The following is a 25,632-nucleotide window of genomic DNA, read 5'->3' on the forward strand; positions in this document are numbered from 1 at the left end:
TCGTTGACCCGCCCCCAGACTATGACTGTGCCTCCGCTGCGGATGCAACGCGTGGTGGGCTCCAGCACCAACAACACAAGACAGACAAGGCGCACGATCGAGCAGATGGATGGAGATGGAGACCGCAGCCACAGGCAGGCAGGGATCCTACCTACTGTACCATCATTCATCCTCTGGCTGCTGCTACTGCGAGTACATACCCGTCCAGCCAGGAATGCCTACATACCTGAAATCAATCAACCAGCCAGACAGGCAGTTGCACACCACACAATCATTCACCATGTGTGCCATCAATCAATCAACTTAAAAACAACAGCAGTGCACGACACCAAACAGCTAGCTTATCAACTCGCTCCCTCACTCCACAAACAACAAAACACGTCTCACTCTCTTATCATACTGTTCCACCCTTCTCGCCTCTTTCCACCCTACCTTCGATCCATCCACCCATCATTCTCGGCAACAAACCCCACAACTTCTAACGGCGGCTACTTGCTAACCTTTAACCATCCCTCACACAGATGAGACGACGCGATACACTTTGGCGAAAAATAAATAAGGGAAGCTACAAACAACGCCTGCCTATTTAGTAGCACCCGACCGTTTCACATCAGCCGCTGCTGGCTGGTGACGCAGACCTCGACCGCGACCCTGGGGGCGACACCGACGCCAGCCTGGGTGACCTGCGGCGCCCGCGACGAGGCTCCTCGTCCTCCTCTGCTGCTGCGCCTGGAGACCTCTTCCTCCTGTCAGACATGTATTTTTACACACAATGAGTGCAAAGCAAACGCCAAAAAGAATCACAATCCTATACAAGGACCAATGATGTGTAAACTGAGCCGTTTCAACTCTACATATAAGGTAAGCCCTACATAACTAGGAAAAAGACAGGGATTTCCCAGCATCATATTACTCAAAAAGACATTCACAATCAACTGTTCCCACAAAAGAGTCAAAGCATAAACTACAAGCCTCCAATTAGCTCACAATTCACCCAACACATAGGATTCTACACAGGCCCAGAGTTCCCTTCTCCACTATCCTATATAAATTTATCTCTTTTCTCATGCAAAAAACTGATACAGTTCAATGGTTTTGCGCGCTACTAGATTAACCCATAACCTTAGTTCTTCAGCTAAATAACTAACCAGCAGCACAGAAAGAACAGACTTACTCATCATGACCATTGTCTGCACCAAGGCGATCATTCCTATCCTCAGGTGTATACGATCTCCGTTTCTTATCGCCATCGTGTTCTTTAGGCTGCTTCGATGACCTCCTGTGCTCTTCCTTTGCCCGTGGTGGGGAAGCAGAGTAGTCATCACGCCTCCTGGGGGCAGGAGAGTATGACCTGCAGTGCATCGTTTTCATCAAGGTTATTGCAGATCTATTCAAGTTAAAAACCTCATACAATAAAAAATCACTAACGTACCGGGATCTAGCACGTCCTCTGGGGCGCGGAGAGCGTGAACGTGAGTATGAACGAGAACGTCCTGCACAAGATAGAAACTTGTCAGCGTAGGAAGTCATAGCTTTCAAATCAACATCAGTATCAATTCGATCCTAAGCAACACATTCTTCTACAAGTAGGTGCAGCCTTCAAAAACATGGAAATAAGATCTTAGACATGATGGAACAGCATTTCATGATTCATCCAGCATGATATAGAATGGACCAAAACTCTAGTTCTCTTTCTTCCAGATGTTCAGAATTAATCAAACAGCTACAGCTATAAATGGACAGGGTACACAACTTATAGATTCCTATAAATAGGATAATGATGATGCAAACACTAGCCGTCAGATGTGCAGCTCAAAAAAACAGGACAAACAATAAGCACAGCATTTGGACATAGTAACTTAGATTACCACGGCGAGAAGATCGACGCCCTTCATGATCAGAATAACCTCTGCAGAGATACCAATCAAGTCATCTCAAATGAAACACTGGTGAAGTTTACAAAACAGCAATGTGTATTATTTGCATACCTTGGCCCCATTCGTCTACGCATTTCCTCAGGCCTTTTCCGTGTATCCGCAGCAAGAACAACAGTGATCTCACGCCCAGAAAACATCTGGCGGTTCATGTGGTATTGCGCCTCAGAAGCATCATAAGCATCAACAAACTCCACAAATCCAAACCCCCTTGGCTCCCTAAGTGATTAAAAAAGACCAGTAAGTAAACTTCACATAGTGTGGTACGATAAACAAAGAAGATAGCACATATAGATCATGATAGCATGTGCCCCACGAGCTACCACCACAGTTTGATATTTCGGTGAATCCTCTATAATTATCCATGAAGCACAGCTAACAACTTACAAACATGTTCATCAAATGGTAGCAAGCCTCTCAAAAAGCAATTAGGAGCCCAGGCTCATCTTAGACCCAAATTTTCTTGTGTACGTCTTCATAAAATGATTCGCTTCAAGTTCTTCAAGCGTTTGAAAAGTCAGGAAAGTGCTTGAAACCAACTTCTCTTCATTATATCTTCCGATGGAAGACAAGGTTAAACCCTCTTCTCTTCAGGAGGAAATTAATTTTGTCGACAAATCGAATCTTGTCTTCATAAGAGAACTTCATTCGCACAATACTCTATCTCACCAAGCAAATGAATGATTAGGACTGTTCAGGGCTTGTATTTACTTCAACCAAATACAATCCTGGGAATAATTTCAAGAGAGTAATTCATACAAGAAGAAAACTCATAGGTAGCATCATATAAAGTGCATACATCCTATTCAGCTAGTTAATCTGTGAATTTCAAGACTTGAAGGAGTTACTAGGCTTTCTTCACATGTTTTGCCTCAAGTTATCACATAATATTTTAAGATGCTGCAACAACCACATACAGACAGCAAAAAGGAAGTTAAGAGTTCTTGTATGCAAACTTATTGAAACTAGGCCAATTTATTCATGAAACATTTGTTATATGAGCCTATGACTGCGCACATGACCAGTATAAATTCATGCAGACATTAACAATCGAATTTCTGTATAAACAACCTAAAAGGCTTAGGTCTAATCAAGAGCAGCAGCAAGAAGAAGGCCTTATCCTAGCTGTATAATAGCTACAGGAAGAAAAACGATGGCAAGTAACGGCTTAGCTCTGTAAACTTGCACGTGCTTTTGCCCCCAAGCGTTTCGACATGTTAGATATGTAATCGCATGCAGATGTAACTGATAGAAGAAGGATGGCAAGTAACTAATCAACCATATTAGCCTTGTGGCTCTGTTAACACTTACCCAGTGTGATAATCTCTTGGCAGGTAAACGTCCCTAACAGGACCGAACCTTTCAAAAGGGACTCGAAGCTCCTCAGGCCTGCAAATTTGTTTTATTGTGGAACCATAAGGGCAGGGCCAATTTAACCGGCGAGAAACAACAGGAGAGGATGGCAATGCCAGAGTTTTTATACCTGCATCTCAGCGGAATGTTGCGGACCAGGAGGCTAACAGAACCTTGGTCACCGCGCCCTCCACGGCCACCACCGCCTCCGCCACCGTACCCTCTCCTAGGCGGTGGGCTTCTCCCCCTGCCACCATGTCCTCTCCTTGGCGGGCTATGGTATGAAGGGCTGTACCTCCCCATTGCTGCTGGTACCTGCACAAAGGCATTTGGAAAGTTGATTCAGTCCTCTCCATTGTGGCGCCTCGTGGAGGGTGGCAAGGAAACCCAGGATGGCGTGTACATCATCATGTAACGAACTAATCAAGAACAAATCAAGATGTGCGCACATGAGTGAAGGCTGTGAATTGAGAAGCCTACGGGGTGCGGTCATCATTCTGGGAGCCAATCCACCAGCGCCTCATGCTAAACGGATAGATCGACGCGACCTCTGAGAAACTAAGGATTTCAGGCGGCTATCGCTGAGTCGCCCGGACATCCATCGCATCAAGAGCGAGCGTTGGGCGGGAGCATTCGAATCAGAGGGGGAAGGAACCCTAGGGCAAGCGCTTCCACTGCGGTTCCTAGCGCGTGGGACATCGCCCGCCGCGAAGGGCGAGCGAACGGTAGAGAGCGGGAGAAGGGAGACATGGAGGAGCGAGGGGTTACCGCTGGTGAGCCGGCCGCCGCCGCCGAGCCGGGGGGAGATGCGGGAGGGGATTAGGGCAAGAGGAGGAAGAGGAGAGGGGACTCGTGAGGTCAGGTGGATGGAAAGGGGCAAGGATATACTAGCGTGGGCCTCCTTGCTTTTAGATGGGCTTTATGGGCTTATACACCTTGCCTTATTTAGTTGTTAGTAGGCCCGGCCCGCTCCGCCCCCATAACAACGTACGATTTTTTTAAAAAAGGGTTAAAAAAATTAAATTCGAAAAGGGTGCCGATTTAGAAAATTTTCAACGGGCGGGAGGCGTGGGGCCGGACCACCTCCCGCCCACCCAACGGACAGGAGGTGCCAAATCTTTTTCCAGACCCCTCTCGAGGACTTTTCTTATTCGCGAAGAGGCCCCTCCCGCGGCGGCAAAGGCATCCCGCCTGCCCAACGGGCGGGAGGTGCCCTACACTGCGGATTTTCTTATCTTTTGTTTAAATTTATATTTTACAAACTATTTAAAATTCATACTTTTTTCAAATACAAGATTTATTCGTCATACTCTTTTGCATACATATGAAATTTTAGTTCAATTTTACGAAGAAGATTACGGTATCTAAAACTCATATGAAGATGGTTAAGCGATAACGTTTTGCAATGTAGAATCCAAATATTACGATAGTACGATACATCAAGCCATTAAAAATAAAATAGTATGATACAAAAAACAGTTTAAATATACAGAATCCACCGAATCAGGAGTATGTCGGTGTTTAACCGGCTGCCCACCGAGGGGTATACCCAAGGTGATAGGTTTTGGGTGAGGGGACGCCGAGATCAGGAACTCGAAGGTACAAGGAACACAAAGCTTAGACAGGTTCGGGCCGCTAGGTGCGTAATACCCTACGTCCTGTAGTGATCTGTATTGCTTTAGGTGTAGAATGATCTAGAGATCGTGTTTTGAAAGGGGTCCCTGTCCTCCCTTATATATCCGAGAGGCCAGGATTACAAAGATACTAACCAACACAAGCTAAGGAATCGTACCAGAATATATCTCGAGTAGATTCCCTCTGTATCGGTTAGCTCTATCTCCTACTTAAACGGGATAAATAAGAGATAAACGAGATAAATAAGAAATAAGACGGACTTAATCTCTTAAACCTCTTTAAACTACGTTATGTACACAGCCCCGTGGCCTCGGGTCTGACAACTACGCCTGTCCCGCCCTAAGAAATATTTCCTAGATTATAATTATTTTCAAGTAATTATACGACTAGAACGAGAATATAACTCCAAACCGATGCGTGAACAGGGCTTCGCCGCTTCCTCTTCTCCCTTTCTTTTTTTCCTGATTTTTGCTGAATAAAATGGGAATTTAGGGGCAGGTGTGGAGGCTTATATAGGGGAAGGGGAACCTTCCGCCTGCCCAACGGGCGGGATGCCCCTCCGCACTGTACGGGCCCCGCACCTCCCGTCCATTGGGCGGGCGGGATGCCCCCGCGGCCGCGTCAGGGGCCTCTTCGTGAATAAGAAAACTTCTTATTCACGAAGAGGCCCTTAGGAGGGGTCTGAAAAAATATTTGGCACCTCCCGCCCGTTCCGGCCCCACGCCTCCCGCCCGTTGATCGGGCGGGAGGTACCCATTTTTGGAAATTTTCTAAATCGGCACCCTTTTTTCAAATTTAATTTTTTAACCTTTTTTTTAAAAAAATTCAACAACATACTATCTATGGGCCCGTATAGTTTGCTTTGAGCTTCTGCTTCCTTTGTTGGATCTTCTTCTTCTTCGAGTCAATGCTTATGGATGTGAAGAAGTGACATGAGGTGTGCAAGGCACCCATGGAATGGAGATGGCAATGCTCAAATGCTCTGCATCTCTCTCTCTCTCTCTCTCTCTCTCTCTCCCCATTCATGTATTGTTTGTACACAAAGAATGACAAATGTATGGTATTGTACATCCAAACCTATCCTGGTAGGCTAGGCTAGGCTAGTGTGGCAACCTACTAGGTGCATAGCTGGTTGCATAGGTCGTTGATCCGGTCCTGCGACGCGCGGGCGATGACGTAGGTCCGGTTCCTGCCGGAGCCCTCGCAGAGGAGGCTGAGCGTGTCCTCCTGCTGCGTGGCCGTGCAGATGGTCGGCGACGAGTCGCACTTCCACCTCCTGGTGGGGACGCAGCTCAGGTAGTGGCACCAGGAGCAGTGCTGGTTGGCGTCGTAGCCCCGGAACAGCAGCACCGCCGCCGCCGTGAAGCCGGCGACGAGCAGCGCGGCGGCGGCCACCCACAGCACGTACTGGTACGTCTTGTGCTTCCGGCGACGAGCTGCTGGTGGTGGTGCTCCGGCTGCTACCCTCCTCTGGTTCTGGTTATTGAGCCATGCGAACTGCGGGCGGATGAAGAAGACGAAGCCGAGGAGGAAGCCGGAGAGGAGGCCGCCGATGTGGGCGAAGTTGTCCACCCGGGGGAGGACCCCCAGCGCCAGGTTCACCGCGATCACCGCCACCAGCGACACCAGCGCCGCCACCTTGTTCGCGTACAGCGACCAGTTGGTGATCAGCTCCGACAGCATGGAGCCGATGAGGCCGAAGAGGGCGCCCGAGGCGCCCACGGAGACGCTGGACCGGATGAACAGCGCCGACATCAGGCTCCCCCCGAAGCCGGAGATGAGGTACACCGCCCCGATCCTCACTGCATGCAGGCATTGTGTTGTGAATTACTTACTATTGGTGAATGGTTGTGGTTCAGTACAAATTAAAGAGAGAGAGAGAGAGATAGATACTGATCATCATCATAAGCTGAGAACTCACGTACCAAACCCGAATTCCTGCTCGAGTCGTATGCCGATGAAGAGGAGGCAGAGCATGTTGATGAGCAGATGGACAACCCCGGCGTGAAGCCACATGCACGTGAGCAAGCGCCACCCCTGCCGACCATGGACAACCTTGGACACATCCAGAGCACCCATCTTCACCAACCTGCCAGTGCATGGACCGGACCAAATCAAACATGGCATCTAGTGATGATCAAATAATGGCTGGTTGGGATCATAGAACTTGTAGTAGAGCTGGCGAGGCAAAGCAGCAACTGCATGAATGCGTGTACATACAGCTGATTGCTAGGGTTTATTTTTCTTCTCCAAGCAAGCGTCAGTTTCAGATAGCGAGCCATATCAATCACCCGGGCCCGGCCGCAAAGTCAAATTACAAACCCATACGCTTTCACACCTACAAGACCATTACATACTGCATTGTCCAGGAGGCATTAATAATTATCTCGTTTGCTCATCATTAGCACATGTATAACTACTAGATGCCGTGCCGTGCTCATATGTATTTCGAGATCAAGACCTGCCTGATGATTCACTTACTTAAACAACGTATGCATACAGTGAATGTTCATTGGTAGGAGAATTTAATACTACATAGTTAGTTGTTCAAAAAGAAAAGAAAAGAACATCGTGGATATAATATACAGTGGTAGCTTTCTTTGCTGATGCCGCAAGCAAAGCACAGGGAAATTGGAAGGGAACAAGTAACTGAAACGGAAGGAAAGGAAGCGTGCGTACGTTGCGGATGATGGGCCGAGTAGCGGGTTCTCCCTGAGCGGCTGGAAGGCGAATCGGCCGAGGAAGCCGGCGGCGCAGTTGGTGTTGTGCCTCGGGCAGTCGTTGACGTACATGGTGACGAGGAAGAGCGCGACGCAGGCGGCGGTGGCGGCGGAGACGATCCAGGGGGACCAGCGGCGGTAGTAGGGGCGCCGCGCCCTGATGAGCTGCTGCGGCGGCGGCCTGGGGTGGTGGGGCCCCTCGTGGGAGTAGGGCCGCTCGACCAGCACCTGGACGTCCTCCGCCGCCTGGGCGCCGGCGGCGGGCTTCGTCATCGAACTCGAACTGGTATGATGATATGATTGGGGGCGGTCAGCGGTGGAGGGATCGGAGAGGCAGGCACGCAGGCCGGGGGAACAGAGGAGAAGAGAGGATAATGCAAGTCTGTATGTAGCAAGGCCAGGGGGAGGTGGCGTGCCGGCGAGCAGAAGAGGAACAGCTGAGCAGGTGGTGAGCGCGCGGGCAGAGGGCAGGGCAGGGCTTGTGCTTATCTTTGCTTGCTTGGTTTGCTTTGCTTTGTTGCCGGCCTGGGCCTGAAATGGATCCAACGAACTGCTCTGGCAATCAATCTGGCCTAGTGGCCTTGGAGGGAGGCAGGGACGAACACGTCGCGTCCTACCGGCGACAACTACAACAACAAAGGAAATGATCAACTGCAGCACCCCATGCTGGGGCTGGGCTAATCCATCGATCATCTCATTATACCCATAGTTACTATATGAATTTTTGTCTATGCATACAAAGAGCCAGTAGATAGCCAGCCAGCCCAGCCAGATGTAGTCGTCGTCCACCTGTGCTGTGCTGTGCAGACATTAGCTAGGGTAACACAGGATCGGCCATTTCTTCAAGGTTTGCACATGTACTAGAACCTTAGGCGCGCCTTGCGCGCCCTATCATTAAGAAGACAACTTGTAGTACCTATAAATCAAATATAAGCTGTTAGTTTAAATATTTACGTCACTGCGTGTTTCAATGGCACTCGAGACAACTAAATTGCTCAAGCGCAACATAACGTGAGGCACAGAAATAAATGTATATAAAAAAGAAGCCTAGCTTCACCATTGCCTCAGGGAATGATTTCTGTCTAATCGGCATTCTTTAGGACCATTTTCATTTCATAAGTTGATATGATTAGAATTCAAGGTGGTCACCAAAAGACCAGAAAAAGCAAATAACAGCGCATTATTAGTTCTTCATTTGCATGAGAAATCAGAAAAAAATTTCAGAGCACATATCAGTCAGGCAGCAGAATATTACAGCAGTATTACTGGAAGTCGTACGCCTTACAGTGACTACGAAGTCCAATAGGCATGAAGAAAACGGACTAAAAAAACATCAGAAGGCGATCATAAGTTTCTATTTACATATGCATAAGCGGCAACAACAATATTTGGACTACATTGCAACCTTTAAGGTTGTTCGGAGCACTGACTGAAAAGCAAGCACCAACACAGTAAATTAGTTTCTTGATACTACCAACAAAAGAGGGCCCATATGGGCGCATATAAGACGTTATGTTCTCAAAATACAAGCACTGTCACAGTAGCAAGTGCGCTGGACAGCGTGTTCGTAGCAGCAGATGAACACGTTCTACTTGCTTTCAGATCAAACACAAAAGGATGGCGGCCTTTCGCTCAATTCCACTCCTAGCAGTAGATTAACACACATCCGTTGCAGTCTATCCATATGAACATAAAAGCATGACACAAAAGTAGAACGATCCCTGTTTCGGTTAGGCGTCACCTTTGGCTGGGCTGTACAGAAAAAAGAGGCCATCAGGGATAATTCAATCAATGATAGAGGATAGTAAGGGCAAAGTATAATAACATACTGAAACTAATTGTCCATTACGTTCATTTACTTCTAGCCTTTTCAAAAGCCTATTCTTGATGAGTACGTAGAAACGCCTTTCAAATAGGGATATCAAAAAAAAATATTAGAGGAAGTACTTACAAATCCGCTGTTCTACTGCGAGTTGCTATATATCTATGTAATACAAATATACCACTGAGATTTAAATACATGTGATGGGAACAATTTTGAGTACTTATTTCAGAACAGGTAAACTGCATCACAAATGGAATGTAAGAAGATATCTGGAATCAAAATGCATCTATTAAAGCCTATAAAACATATAATCCAGAATGCTGCGAGCAATTTTTAATAAGGGCGTAGGTAGCTATATGTGAATGTGTAGCCTCAACTCATGAACAAGATAATTGAGCTAATGTATAATAGAGCTATATGTGGGTGCTTACGTTGCTAAACTGGGATATTCCTTATACAAGGAAATTAGTAGCATTAGTATATCTATCAGCTTATCTATTAGTTCAGAATTGCTATGGCTGTTCATCTATCAGAACTACTTGAAAGTAATGGCTGTGCATCCCTCCTCTAAACACAGTGTCACATGTCTTTTTGAAACATCTTATTTGGAAGTCTCCTTTACAACCCATGATTTACTTGAATCCATAGAGCTCTATAATGTGATGATATCAAAGACCGCTTTTATCTGTGACTGTCAATTATCTTTTATATATAATTATTAAAACTGGCAGATAGTTTTTTGTTGTGTAGCTAGATATGGCGTATATGTAGATGCATAGCATAAGCTATGTACCTAGATTTGACAAAACAATGTACAATTTGGAACAAAGGGAGCACATACTAAAAATTCTATGGAGACAGACAACCCTTTTCGTCTGTATCAGCTTAGTATAGGTGTAAATATATGTAACTGGAGAAGACGTGCTTTTGAATTTTAAAATCTTGGACCAATAACATACATACAAAAAAAACTGAACATAATATATCATGCACTTTTTGTAACGTTTATGTAAATAACATGTAGTAGTGGATTAGATAAAAATGGTACTATGTGTATTTCAACATCTGACGTTTCTATTGATGAACTAACAGAATGAACCCACACCGTGGCTTGTCCAAATCACTTGTAAATGTTTGAATGTTGCACCCAAATAGCAAAGCAAAGTTTCAAGAACACCCACAGGAAAACCAAAAGGCAAGTGCTGTTGATGCAGCAGCAGCAGCATCAGAGGACCTATCTGGTATTAAAACATCAAAAAGCCCTAGATTTTATTTCTGTTTATCACGGTGGGACGGTATGTCACTAGCCATATTCTTTTTTAGAACATAGTTGAGACACTGTGATGTTCTGGAAGAATGTCCCAACGAAGTTAAATATTCCTTTTCAGAACATGGTATTTACAATATACATAACAACGAAAATGCAGGTAGAAATTTACTACTCCTCTAAACTTTGCTGTTTCTTGTTGAGACATATGGATAATGGTCAACTAAGATTACAACTTTGCTTACCAACCCCAGGAGTACAAGGTTTAGCATAATTAGGTAACATGCACGCATGTGGTTTACTAAGGCACTACTTCACTATGTTCTGAATACAGCACTGGTAACACACTTAGGAAACACACAAAACCCAGGCATATTTTGTAGATGTAATTAATATGGAATATAGGGTATGAAGCAACTGCAGCTAGAACAAAATAGGTCAGCGTAGTAACCAAGTGTCAGGACATAGTTAACACGTGTGAGTACTAAACATTCCAAGTTGGAACTGCATCCACATTCTAGTGATTAACTTGTTAATGTATTGGATACCAGGTCAGATTGCATACATTGTACATTTTTTAGCCATATTCACAATGCAATATCAATTAAGCAGAGAGTGGGAGATACCTAGGCCCAGTAGGGGGAGCAGCGGAATCATCCCCACTGTCATTCCTGCCACCATCATCCAAAACAATCTTCCTTGCAGTTTTTCTCTCGAGTGATGCACGGTTTCTAGAACCATTATTCTATCCCTTAGTGATGCACAAAATTATGTGGTATGAACTGAAATAACTAAAGGAATCAAACAATGTTGTGCTGACCTTTTCTTAGTTGTGCTTTGCTGCGCCTCAGGCGTTGAATAAGTTGGTACAATTGGTGACACTGTAACAGGGCCCTCACTTGGAAGGCGGCTGTCCTTGTCCTGCACTGCCTGTAATTTTGCACATGAGATTTTGACAAGAGTAAGTATTGAAGTAAAACATGTGTTTGCACATCAGGCTGCGAGAACTATTCTACCTTATTCTTATCAGATTTTGTGCTGCTCCGTGGTGTAGTTGGTAGCCCAGTGTCAGGCATCATGGTCTTAGAAGGTGTGGTGCTTGATGCATGAGTAGCTTGTGATCCGGCTGATGGTGAAGGTAAAGTGAAGTCAGAGTCCTTTTCTGGTGTGCACTCTACACTGCTGCCTGCATGGTGTGAGAGCGCAGCTGACGATGATTGTGACCCAACCGGCGTTAGTGGAACAAGATTCCCATCGTCAATCTCCGCAACAATGGTATTGACCTGGAAAGAGACATTGCCAGAAGAAATTGTATTCTCTGTGAAGCAAACATTGAACGTGAAAACCTTTTCCAGTAGCCTAGTGATCTTGTCAGGGATAAATCCAGGCGGATTATTGGCAATGAGAACATCGACTGTCTTTTTTATGAGATGTTGCGCTATGCGTCCAAACATGACAAACTCAGTGTCACCAGTCTCGTCCCCAGCAGTGATGACCAGTTTGTACCTGTAGTGAGAGAATCAATTAGTAAAAGTTGTATACGTCTAATTTGCTTGTGAAGAAGATAACCTCTAGACGAAAAAAATGGATGGTAGTGTAGCAAGTATGACCTGTACCTTGGGGTAGGCGCACCAATGGTGCTACATGTTGGATTAGAGCATTTGTAGGTGTTGCCATGAGGCCTAGTTGTCCTGAAACATTTCTTGCACGACTCATACCACCATGACTTATCAATCTTCATTATCTTCACTGTAACCAACCATTCTACTTTCTGTAAAATATACAAGGAAAGTAAGCAGCCTTATATAGCCAGCTAGGTCTATCGTTTCGAATGTGGTGCCAGAGGAATGACCTTGTTCTTGAAGGGGTGAAGATACTTGATATCAGATACTTTCTTGTGCTCTGCAATAGAAGTTCTGGGCTCACTGTATTTTACCTGTGGAGCGAGTGCAACTGGTTGGTGCACGCTTTTGATGCTGGTAAGAAAAGAGGTTAGTTGTTAGTTAGTACATAGACAAATGCTGCTAGTGAGTATCAATAATGCTTTAGATGGGCACATGACCTGGCAATAAGGTTTTTTTGCTTCAGGGACATCAGGATTTATATACCACTTGCATGATGACCCGCCAGACAATGAGATGGTTCCTAAAACAGCAAGGAACGGTTTTAAGCATAGTGGTACAACACTTGCCACTATACAGTTGTTAGATATACATACCAGCATAGCCCCTCACAAGAGTGCCAACAAATATTACAATTTGTGGTGAATGTTGTCCATCTTTATGAAGTTGTTCAGCTGGGAATGAAGTGGCTCGCTCACCCCAAAGCACGACGTCCAGAGAAGCACCACTGCTCATGTGAAATTGCAGTCACACAATATTATACAAACATAGGTGCAGAACCTACTGCCATGCAAAATAGAATAAAGCATGTAAAACTAACCTTTCATCACATACTGTCACAGTTCTTTTCATGGTATCAACTTGCTGGGATCTCGGCCGTAATGGCAAAGCATCCGAGATCTTTGTGACTGTGCCAAGTACATCTAACATGGAGAACAACAATGCATGAGAAGCTTTTTATTTGTTTTTCACCTGCATACATGTAGAATGTATTGGCCTATAGAATCTTACCTGTAAAGTACTCTTTGTTATCCAAAACTGATGGGAGCTTCTCTATGGGAGTAGGGGAGTAGGTGAATTCTGGGAAAGCTGGTGGAATCTCAACAACCTCCTCCACTGTAGTCCATCTTGTAAAGCTGATCATAATATCATTTTGAACTGGTTTGTAAAGTCGGTTCGCCTTTTTAACTTGGAAAAAGGAGAGATTGTAAACTCTTCCTTCCTTTAACAAAGGTTTGAATTTTTCAGGGAGAGGTGGATAGATTTGTGCATGAATGCTATTTCCCTGTATAGATTAATCAGAGTTAGCATATGTTGTAGAACGAGTCAGCAAGATCAGTCAGTACAAGAATAAACAAAATCCTAGAGAAGCAGTGTGCTGTAAACGCGTTGAGGTAATTCTGGTAAAAAAAATAACTGTCACAAATTAATGTGTCAAGTAATATGGTCAAGATATAGTCAAAGCAATCAACTGAGAACATGCCTAACAAATATATTCATCTGGCTGGGCAATCACAAACCAATGCACAGTATATAATGGCAATTCTAAAGACAAGGATTTTGCAAAGGATCCTCTGGCCTGTATTAAAACATGTTTTTTCGGATGATAACACGACAGCTTCTATCCTTGGAAATATCCCTAGTTTACTTTGGTGTTGTTATATTACTCCGTCCAATGGATGTTGTTACTGGATATATAATGCAAATAAAAATACACAAGCATCTCTTCATGTAGGCAAGAGTAGGCAGACAAAAATAAACTGTACCTCTTCATCGAGCAACACCAGATCAGTATGCAGCAGCTTTGTTTCATCTTGAAGATCGTTGAACTCCCAAATCCTAGAGGCACGTATGCATAAGCAGTCACTGCAGTCCCCAACCGTAAGGGCACCAATCAAAACGTCTCCCATCTGTTGGTATGAAAACAGAGCTGTTAGGTACAGAAACAGTAGGATAGAAAGAAGCAAATGTGGGATTGCGATTAGTTAAACACACTAACATATTAGGATCAAAATACTTTGCATGCAGCACCAAGCTCAGCAGCAGAAACGGAAAAAATGAGAGCCAACAACAGAGATCACCAAACTCTAATAAAATCATATTTACATGCTAAAATACGTACAGTGCTTTTTCTTTTTTTTCTATGTAAACAGGACTAACCTGATGCCGTATTAGCGGCATCTAAGACTTCTCTGTAAACTACATTTCGAGTCTGCGAACCACATGAGCCATTGTCATTTTCAATCAGGATCCTAAGGCCGCTTCTAGATGTTGATCTTGAAACACAACATAAAGTTGGCCATGTGTAAAAACTGGTTTTTTCAGGCAAAGGCCAACCGTTGATAAGGTCTGCCCTTGACTTTTATTGATCGTCTTTGCATAGCATATTCGCACAGGGAACTGCCTTCGCTGTAGTGTAAATGGCCACTTTACATCTGTAGTGTTTAGAGCGATCCTCGGTATGAAAACTTCTTCACCAACTCTGCAGCCAGTCAGTATTGTGCAGCATAATACACGCTGTCCAAGTTGCGCCACAAGTAGTCTTGTGCCATTGCAAAGGCCCATAGTTTGATTAAGGTTTCGGAGCAACATAACAATGACCCCTTTTTTCAGCACAAGTTTATGGATAGGGAAATTATTTGTGTTGATGGAATTTAGGAATTCGGTTGGGTACAAGACATCAAAATCAGGTATATGTTCAGTTGATTTAGATATTGTGTCGCAGCTAAGATAGTGAACATCGTCTCCAGGGACCAGTTTGACGATATAATCGTTTATGTCGTCAGCATCTTGGTTGTTAGGACAGACAATAGCACGTGTGCCCAAATATTCAGGATTTTTATAATTCATAATAAAATCTGGAAACACCTCTGCCACAAGGGCAGCAGTCTTATCACCGTCGGTGTGCACTAACAGATCATCAGGAATTGTAATCCACGAAGCCTCACGTTCCTCTCCCCTTTGCTCGGCAGCAATAGTCCCATCACCAATAGATAAGATCCACTTGCCAAACGATTCAATTTCAGCACGTTGGGTTGCATCTAGAGAGGGGTTATGAAGTCTCATGTTTGTATGTAGTTTTAGAACAGACACGTGCTGCCATAACTTAGAGCTTGTAATGGATGCACTAACAATCGCAGAACGTGATCCTTTGCGAACAACAGGTAAAATTTGGCGAAAATCACCACCAAGAACAACAGGTTTGCCACCAAATGGAACAATAGCATTGGCGGGTTTCTCTTCAGAAAGTATATCTCGCAGGTTCTATCTAGTGCCTCAAAGCAATGTCGATGTGTCATGGGTGCTTCATCCCATATTATTAGTGCAGATACTTTTATGAGCTCAGCTAACATGGTGCCTCGTTTTATACTACATGTTCCAGCCTCGTTTAAGTCAAAAGGTATCTTGAATCTAGAATGTGCGGTGCGGCCTTTAGGTAGTAATAGAGAAGCAACTCCTGATGAAGCGACAGCAAGAACAATTTTCTTTTCAGATCTAAGGTGTGTGATGATAGCATTCCATAAAAAGGTTTTTCCAGTACCGCCATGACCACAAACAAAGAAAAACCCAGGAGAGTTGCACGAAACTCGTGCAATGATTGTATCAAACACATGTTTTTGATCAGAATTTAGTTGGGATACTAACGACACAGCTTGCATAGATAACATTAGAGGCCCTGTATCTAGTTCATCATTGATCAATCTATTATCATGACATCAGTACATGTAGTTACTATCCTTGGCAAGTCATAGTCATTTATGTTGCCGCCACTATAAGCAAAGATATCAGTCAGTTTGTTTATGAGCAGTGACATAAGCTGTTCATGAGGCACAATGTAATGTGGGTTTCCGAGGCATGGCAAACCGAACGGTGTATATCATCACAAAAATAGAGCCAATATTTGTCAAACAAGGCACGCACATTACCAACGAGCAGTGCAGCACAACCATGACAAACAATTGTCTCAACTGATGTGACGATGCATATACTATTGACTCGTCAAATAAAAGGTTCCATTCATTATCGTCTTCAAGGAGTCCACGTGCCTCACATGCTTGTCGAAACGTATTGTACACCTTGTTGTTAAACGTCCTTATATCAGCATAATTTGTAGCTCCCTTCACTATCATTAGCAACATGCGTAGGTAATATAACTCTCCAGCAGTTGGATGCACATAGTATATCGCCCAATTTTAGCGTCGGGTGTTTTCTGACGCCAACACCTATGTGAAGCGTCCCAAGACCACTCTTTTAAAGTAAAGGTCAGGTGCCTTGCCCTGCTGTGCTTTGAATTAGCATCAAACCATGCTGTTAACATAGTGCTTTTGCTGCAGGGCTCTCGAGTATTTCTGTCAAGGTAGCGCTAGGCTCATATCGTACATAGTTCATACCAGGAGATGCCAGATGTTAGGAAGGGGTCCTATAATGAATGTCAAATTCAAGAATACGCCATACGGCCTCACATGTGGATAGGTATCTCGCATCAATGTATTCCTGAATTTCATTAGGAGGAGCCAGGTGGGGCCCTGGAGATGCATTGGGTGTTTTCGGGTAATCTCAAAATACACCTTCGCTCGGTCGCTCCCCTTGTTAATATATTTGAAGAGGTATTTAATCATGTTCGTTTTGTTGCACCATTCAACATTAATATGCGCATTATACTTCTTCAGTAGCGACATGTTGTGTGGAACGACGCTCTGTTATCCAATCTAATGCTGTTTTTTAAAACAGACCTGCCATCATCACGTCTTTTATATATCGTAAACCCAAAGTTATCTATGATGGTCTCGTCTTGAAATGTTTTAGGAAAATTTTTGGAGCACTTGTCATTTTTCATACATGGGCATCTTTTATTGTAAGTACCACAGGGACCATGTATCATGAATTCATCGACCAAAGCATATCCCAATGGATCTGCGTTCACATCGGGGATTTCAGCACAAATTATATTGTCAATAGCAGAGGCATTAAACTCGGAATTGCTGGTCGCTAGCCACACAAGGCAGTGTATATGTGGGAGGCCACGCTTTTGAAATTCAACGGTATATAGAACTACATAAAGTAGGCAAAAGTAAGGATCAGTCAAAATAGAATAGGACGTAGACTAAAGGGATGAGGCATGACATTAGAATATCATACCAGCACGGACCGGACCAAATGTCTTCCCCTCTCGAATGTCTACTATAAATTCTTCAACTTTCATATGGAAAACCCGAACAACCAGTTCAGAACGGTCACATGGTTGCTGTCTAGGTTCAAAATGCAATGCATCTGATATTTCTTTCCACTTGGGGTTGCAAGTGAAAGTAACAAAGAGGTCGGGAGGACCATATACTCTACAGATGGCCATTGCATCCTGGTAGTTCATGACATAGTACCTCCTACCGCCAGTAAAAGAGGGGGGCACAATCATCCTACTACCAACAGAATCAGCGCTAGTCATACCCTTATCAATAGCATCGGCTATTCCTTGCACTGACTCACACCGTAGCTCCTTTTGGTGGTTTGCAATGAATTGCAATCTCGATCCTTCTATTGTCGAGTACGCATCAACATCTATCTGATCACTTAGCCGTCCATAGCAAGTGTATGGATTGGGGATGTTCAACCTATAATGCACATGGTATCTAACAAACTCAAGCATTGTGACATATCTATGTTTCTTCCCGTCACCCTCATCTTCATTATATTTAATGCCCAAATGAAAGCCATGTTCACCGTAAGGAAATAATAATGGGTACTGCAAGGCCATATAACATGGATGTAGGTATGAAACACGTTTGAGTCCAGATTTTTTATCATGCACAAGAACATCGTAGGTGTATTCAGCAGCAGAATAATCGCCTATAATTACAGCTGCAATCTCGCCGCTCGACGGCAAATTGTATCGAACATCATCTCGTGTGTTGCACCCTAACAAATGAAGTGTAACCTCTTTACCAGGTTCTTCTTCTATACGTTCTCTAGCATATCGAAACGCCTTGACAAGTTGGTTATTTTCATTTAGCATATTCATCAAAGAAAGGGCAGTACCAGGATCTGGCTGAATACGAGTGTTGTCATCACTCTCAAATAAATTAAGTCTGTTTTGTATCTCGTTTTCAGTATCGTAAATATAGAGTTGTGCAAATCTAGGTCGTGTTCCTTGGTGGGGCAACAGTGTACCGATACGATGATGAACTACTCCATTAATTTTGAACACATAAGGTGCATTACCACTGTTTATCGTCCTATCGACAGCCGCACCTAGTGAAGTGAATGCAAAAAGGGAGTTGTATGATCGAATCTGGCGCAAGAACCTCTTTGATCGTGCATCACCATCGAATTGCAAAAGGGTACACAAAGGCTCTGGCGGTTTTTTGTAAGTTTCCAACCTGATCTTCCCTCCTTTACAGCAAATGTTGTAAATAATTTTCCGTTGTGTCACAGCGGAGGTACGCTTAACACGCTCTTAGAACCAAAAAACAGCTCCACAGTACGCGCACTCATGCGTAGGGCCACCATAATATGACCGGTCGGGGTAGTTCTCTACAACATAGAATTGAAAAATGTTTGTGTGCAACTCACAAAAGAAATGTTAAATCTCGTATGACATAGATAAAGTGTTTAGGCACCTTTAAGAGTCTCAATATATTCTGTACTAAGAGGAAGCAGGGCAGCTGGTGTAGCACTGGAGGCTGCCACAGATCCAAATAGTTAAGAATAGACAATGTTATGCCAGCAAAGTAGGAAAGGATAGAAGCTCAAATTCCAAAGCAGGACAGAGGAAACCACCTCTGAGAGAGGTCAAAGAAGGGTTGATGCATATCCTACGATGCACCCTACGTATGTGAAGTCGATGACGTCTATTTGAGCTAGCAACATCCCTAGGGAAGTCCATCAGAGACCTATGTCCTGTGTAGCACGAGGGAGTAGCAAATAGGTATAATTATGGTGTACGGTATTCCAGTACTTTTTTATATTCAAAGGTCAAATGAAGGAGACATGAGGCCTAACCCAAACTAACCTGCTTTCTTTGGACTAAAAAACGGCCAACTGAGCGTCGTCTGCTGATCAGGCACCGCTACTTGAGCAGAGGTGCTGGGCTGACCAGCCTCATAAGAAGGCTTACAGCAGGCTGATTGCAGGAAAAATAGAGCATTTGATTACCCCTCAAAGGTCTTTTTTTTCAAGAAAAAGGGAATTCCTAAGAATAAAACCGACCGTGCCCCAAGAGTTTCCTCTTCTTCGCCTTTTCACGGAAACGCGCAACCCTCTCAGATGGAGTTCCAGCCATCAAGAATCAGATCGTATAAAGCTAAGGAAGACCGTAGCGCAACCACAAGTAAGCAGCACATATACCAGAAAGAAACGAAGGCAAAACAAAGGTGACAATCGCATCATCACAAGCACATAGCAAGGGAAAAGAACACATTATGCAACAATATAAACATTGACACGATAAGGGACAAATGCGTTTGATAGCAGAAGCAAGCTACGAAACTAAGTACATACCTTTTCAGTTGCAACTTGTCTAGCTTGCTTGTATGAGCAGCGTCAAACGAAACAGAAACCGCAAGGGCTGAAGAGAAGAGCTGTATTTAAATTAGATTTCAATGCATATTTCGAAAACAACAACCTACATATATAAGTTCATCAAGAAATGTAACTAACCTCACACCTTTTTAATAACTAACCACCTAGTAGCTTGTAAGCAGGGACAGTTCAGAAGACGATGACACAAACCCTGTAAATAAAACTCATGTATTTAGACATCGCAAATACAATTCGTCAGCGATTCAGGAATCCACATAATTTACTGGTTTTGTCTATGCATAATAATGTGGCATCTTTGAAGAAAACGGCATCTCTGAAGCATCTGTATTCTAATTCTAACTGGGTACAACATTTATCCATACGGGATCAACCGAGTGGATGTAAGAAAATATAAAAACCGGTATATAAGGAAGCACAAGTGGCAGATTCATCGTCTCTAATTGTATAAAGGAAATGCCGTTAGGCACATGCTGGGCCCTGCACTACTTATCAGCCTAAAAATCATAAAAGGTTCGGACACCTCGCTGATCTATGGTTTTTGCGACAGCCAGAAATGGAGAGAGGCGTGCCATTCTTTTAAGAAAATAATAGAGAAAGGTTTCCTTCCCCAGAGGATGACCTTTGAAACGCTGTATCGTGAACTGATACAGGCAGATACGCTAAGGACCTGGAGAAGGCTGAAGCACAGAGTTGACCAAGAAGCAGCAGAATTTGGTGATCAGATCAAACTTTATCACATCAAGCCTTACAAGAGGTGAACATGTGCAAAAGTTGTATGCTGGCCTTGTGACTCCAACATGATTGGAACACAGCCATCAGATACACCTCATCGAAACTGTCACTCGAATATGAAATTCCTGACCAAGGATAAGCTAGCCACTCCATGTGGAAGCAGGGAACTGGTGAGAAGGATGAACAAAGTGGCACTGTTACAGTGACTCCGCTTGCTGTGAGCAACCGGTTGAGCATGGACATGGTTTTAGAACAGTTAACAAAAGACAGCTGTTCATTGGTATGTCTGGAAAAATTCGAAGGTAAACTACTTCTGTTCGCTTCTGTTTAAATATTTTGAGAAGTTTTGCAAGACCAGCTCTGAACGATTTCATCAGTCTATTGCAGAAATAAGTTTGCTTGCTTGCGAGGCGTTGATTTTACTGACCAGATGAAGACTATTCGGCAGTGCTGCTAGGAACGGCCTCCAAGTAATCCCATAAGTTATGTTCCTGCTCATGCACAAAATATGCATGCATGGGGTTAGCGACGGCAGACAAGTCTCTCCCCAGCATCTTTAAGCAGCAGCAAGGTGCAGCGCAATCTATCTACTTTCTTGCCAGCCCACATGCCAAGTGCCTAGAACCTGCATGGCTATAGTTGCTACTGTGATTTTCTAGAAAATAAACTACATAACAAAAGCAGAAAGAAATAATCCAGCGAGCTCGTCACTACACGAATCAACTATAATGCAAGCAACCCTCTCAGATGGACTTCCAGCCATTAAGAATCAGATTTCATAAAGCTAAGGAAGACCGTAGTGGAACCACATATAAGCAGCACATATATCAGAACGGAACGGAGGCAAAACAGAGGTGATAATCGTATCATCATAAGCACATATGAAGGGAAAAGAACACATTATGCAACAAGATAAAAATTGGCATGATAAGGGACAAATACGTTTGATAGCAGAAGCAAGCAACGAAATTAAGTACATACCTTTTCAGTAGCAACCTGCCTAGCTTGCTTGTATGAGCAGCGTCAAAGGAAACAGAAATCGCAAAGTCTGAAGAGAAGAGCTGTATTTAAATTAGATTTCAATGCATCTTTCGAAGACAACAACTTACACATAAGTTTATCAAGAAATGTAAGTAACCTCACACCTTTTCAATAACAGACCACCTTGTAGCTTGTAAGAAGCGACAGATCAACAGACAAAGATATAGATCCTGTAAATAAAACTCATGCATCAAGAAAGGAGGTCACAACTATCAATAAAATTAGTTCCTGCTCATGCACAAAGCATGCTTGCATGGGGTTAGCGGCGGCAGACAAGCCTGTCCCTAGCATCTTCTAACAGCAGCATGGTGCAGCGCAATCTATCTACTTTTTGGCCAGCCTTTATGCCAAGTGCCACTAATGTGTTCTCCGAAAACATCAATGTCCAGCTGGTAGCTACATATGAACAATTGCACACTAATCTCTGACTCTGCCATTACATTCTAACACGTGACACCTAGCAAACAGGTGCATTGGTCAAGGGCTTTGCCTGAGTTCAAATATTGCGTCAGTGAGGAGCTACTAAAATCACTGCACAAAGAATGGTGGAAAGCAAATAAGATGGCACAGAAGGAATGGCGGGGAGCGGAGGTGCATATTATGGAAATGGTGGCCGCAACTCATATCAGGCAGCAACACTCATAATTCTGATAAATGCATATAAACAATGGTATTCTTTCTGGTTACTTAAGGATTCATTGTTCATCATCTCTACTGTAGCTACCGTGTGGAGCTCAGCTGGCTGACCTCAGAGCACAAATCAGTGCTCTGAAGTGGTAACTGCACACAGCAGGCTTTGGCAACGGTGAGTTCACATCCACAAATAACGAATGTACAGGGAACCAATTGTTCCGGGCTCGGTTAAGACCTATAACTTACTGTATTCGTCAAGGGACTGCGGAACCAATTGTTAGTGCTTTGGACTCGTACTTGTAAACTTTTCAGTAAACTAAATCTATTAATGTCTTGGTGTCTTTACAGTAAAGCAAATTCTTCATAGTATAGATCTACAAGAAAGTTCTTCAGATCTATTGTTCAGTTTTTTTTTAGAATGATCTGATCTATTTTTATAGACAAATAGCAGCATTCCTCCTTTTTTTTTCTCTCTGTGGAGGTGCAGCAGGACCTTTAGTTTCTTTTTCTATATCCACCATACAGCTAGCGTACCATGCCCGGTAGAAACTGCAGCTAATATTGCACATTGATATCAGCCCTTTCAAGGATATTTTAGAGGTCATATTCTCACATTCTTGTGCAGTAACAAAGTAGTTCAACAATATTCAAATGTTATTTAAGTAGTACTGAGCTAGCAATTTAATAATATTCAGTAGACAATTTTCAAAATGTTCAGCTAGCCCATGCATTTAAACAATGCTTAGCTAAAATGTTTGCTATTATTCCAAAGAGAAGCACAAGCCACAATAAATAAACACACATATTTTTTCCTACTCAACTGAACAACTGTGGTTCCTGACTCAAATGAAGCACCTGTATTGTTTATAATTTGATCTGTGCATGTGCGCACAATGCTATGGTAGATGTGCTTCTATTATTTCCTCTTAGTGAATGAGGTTGTCAAATGATTCGTGAATTTCATAAGGACTAACCATGGCTAACATTACTCTTTAAGAAGCTGCAGTAGGACTTCATTCACTCCTAGATTGAAAAGGCAGTATTTCTTTGCTTGTCTGTGCTCAAGCTTCAAGAAAAAAACTATTTTTGCATGTGGGTCGTGCTACCTTTTCTATGACCCCACAACAAGTCTAGTTTCGAAGTTTGAATGGTCAAAGGTAAGCTTTTCTTTCACTCGATCACTTGTAAATATAGATTAAGAATTGTCAACAGATTTTTGTTGCTTAAATCTGTCAAATTCTTCACAAATCAGATGTTAACACCTAAGCAAAGAAAAAATGGCACTAACAATAAAAGGCTGGAGCTGACCACCATTGAGCTCAACACATATGCACCGGACCAAAGCAAGGAAAATTAGTTGACCCCAAGTGCTGCCCTACGACTAATGTAAACAGAAAACAAGAATGCAATCAACCTACTAAGCACTAACAGGACAAGCTAGATTAAGTGCTCACAGCAATGGATTAAGCTTGTCACCACACGAATCCACTATAATGCAAGCAAACAAATAGCACACCAAAAAAAAATCCAAGCAAGACCTAATCCAATGCTTGCTAGCAACAGGAGTATTGGGTCAGAATTCTGTTCATTATTCCACAAGACATCCTCTTACATGCTTATGTACAGGGTGTTTCAAACATTATATTCATGGATACGAATGGATCCAGATAGACCCTCCCTCTCTTGACCACATTCTAGAGACTCAGGACTTTATTTTTCAGGGTGTATCACACAATGACCAGTCCTTTAGAAAGAACATCAAAAAAAACAATGAGTCATACATTACATGTCACAAGGTAAATACTCTGCCTATCCAAATGCCAGGCATACAATTCTAAAGAAAGGACTAAACGGGGAAGCATTTGCAAAGAGAAAGCATTTGGTCATCTTACCAACACAGCTGATTCGTCTAACCTGCTTGTACGTGCAGATCACGTTGTTCTCTACAGCTTCACGTGACCGATGCCACTACCATTGTACCAGGCCTACCAAAAAAAATAACAATGAGCAACAGAGAAGCCACAAGCTCAGAAGAAAAGATCTGTATTTAAATTAGATTTCATTGCATCTTTCGAAGACAACAAATTACATGTGTGAGTTCATCAAGAAATGTAACTAACCTCACATTTGGATAACAGCCCACCTAGTATATTGTAAGCAGTCACAGATCAAAAGACAACCTGTAAATAGAACCAATGCATTCAGTCATCACAAATATATTTTACTAATCATTCAAGAGTCCCTTTATTATACATAAATCAGCAAGCAGATACAACATAACATGTTTGAACATAAATAGAACATCATCTGCGTTACAGTCCATCAAGAAGGCAACACTTGAGAGACTCAAGATAACCAATACATCGAATATACGGATAAAAAAACCGTAGTGTGGCTACACATGTAAGATAAGCGCTAGAACCAGAATAAACCGTGCTCCCTAACAAGTAACCAATAATATTCAAACTCCCTTTCGAGAAGCTGATGCTGCTGCTGCTCTCTACGCACATGGAAAATACCGAAAAAGAGGACCACATCTAAGAATAAGAGACAACCCAGACCACAATCGCCCATTTAGCATGATAAGGGCGAGCAGGAACCTACCTGGTATAAAAGCAAGGAGACAAAGACTCCAGAGTGTCCAGGCAGGCTATGTCACCTACGCCATGATTCAGTGGCACCAGGGCTACAAATTGCAACAACATATCAGCAAATCATGAGAAGAACCAGAACGAACACTGCAAAACAGAAGGGGTTGCAACGTTCCGAGGCATCGAACCTGGATACAGCAAGAAAATGGCAATGGTGAAAAGGAGTTTCCTTGAAACTACAGAAACAGGCCACGGGACGGTTAAGGAGGCAAGCAATGGAGGGAGGGAGAGGAGGAAAGCAGCCCTCAGAACAGGTAGATAAAGGAGGAGGGTTGGGAACAGCTCCAAAGGGGAACTGTGCAGGCGTCACCAAAGCCACTGCACAGCAAGGGCGCGCGTACGGGAGGAATGGGCGGCGGGCTACCAACTACGCCGATGGAACCAGTAACAGGAAGTAGCCGAGTTGATTAGGCACGCTACCCATCCTCCTGACCTAATCACCGGTGAAGCCGACCCCTCGCTCCGACCATCCACGCCTGCGTACGGCTGCTGCAGATGGGACCGGCGTGCAACCTGCACAGTGTTACCCGCCGCCGGAGATCGACACAGCTCGGAGGCCACCAACATCGGCGTGAGGGGCAGCGGAGGTGGGCATCGGCGGCGGGACGGGAACGCGTGGATGGGACGGCTGTGGCGGCGCGGGAGCAGCGCGTGCAGCGGCGGCGGCAGCCGCTGTGCCGGGA

The 25,632-nt window shown here is 43.7% G+C and overlaps 3 protein-coding genes across 4 annotated transcripts; all 3 read right to left on the bottom strand.

Moving 5' to 3' along the window:
• Positions 1–283: 283 nt before the first annotated feature.
• On the bottom strand, positions 284–4,186 carry LOC112902467 (serine/arginine-rich SC35-like splicing factor SCL30). The gene is made up of 8 exons (XM_025971564.1): positions 4,056–4,186; positions 3,418–3,602; positions 3,246–3,323; positions 1,989–2,153; positions 1,869–1,909; positions 1,433–1,493; positions 1,175–1,351; positions 284–746 (listed from the first exon to the last, which is right to left on the bottom strand). Exons 2-8 carry the CDS (start codon positions 3,588–3,590, stop codon positions 611–613), a joined length of 831 nt encoding a protein of 276 aa, XP_025827349.1. The 5' UTR covers positions 3,591–3,602; positions 4,056–4,186; the 3' UTR covers positions 284–610.
• A 1,550-nt stretch (positions 4,187–5,736) lies between these two features.
• Positions 5,737–8,156, bottom strand: LOC112902466 (RHOMBOID-like protein 2). 2 transcript variants are annotated; one of them, XM_025971562.1, is made up of 3 exons: positions 7,602–8,156; positions 6,848–7,011; positions 5,737–6,724 (listed from the first exon to the last, which is right to left on the bottom strand). In XM_025971562.1, the coding sequence occupies exons 1-3, from the start codon at positions 7,913–7,915 to the stop codon at positions 6,039–6,041; spliced, it is 1,164 nt and encodes a 387-aa protein (XP_025827347.1). In that variant the 5' UTR covers positions 7,916–8,156; the 3' UTR covers positions 5,737–6,038. The 2 variants fall into 2 exon arrangements, with proteins under 2 accessions (XP_025827347.1, XP_025827348.1); XM_025971563.1 differs by lacking the exon at positions 7,602–8,156 and adding an exon at positions 7,143–7,566 and having other exon boundaries at positions 5,738–6,724.
• Positions 8,157–11,338: 3,182 nt separating this feature from the next.
• Positions 11,339–13,500, bottom strand: LOC112872420 (replication protein A 70 kDa DNA-binding subunit B-like). The gene is made up of 9 exons (XM_025935490.1): positions 13,368–13,500; positions 13,177–13,279; positions 12,953–13,083; positions 12,813–12,879; positions 12,587–12,725; positions 12,351–12,505; positions 11,751–12,240; positions 11,555–11,664; positions 11,339–11,465 (listed from the first exon to the last, which is right to left on the bottom strand). Exons 1-9 carry the CDS (start codon positions 13,498–13,500, stop codon positions 11,339–11,341), a joined length of 1,455 nt encoding a protein of 484 aa, XP_025791275.1.
• Positions 13,501–25,632: the final 12,132 nt, after the last annotated feature.

This window comes from Panicum hallii, chromosome 8 (assembly GCF_002211085.1).
Source record: "Panicum hallii strain FIL2 chromosome 8, PHallii_v3.1, whole genome shotgun sequence".
NCBI lineage: Eukaryota > Viridiplantae > Streptophyta > Magnoliopsida > Poales > Poaceae > Panicum > Panicum hallii.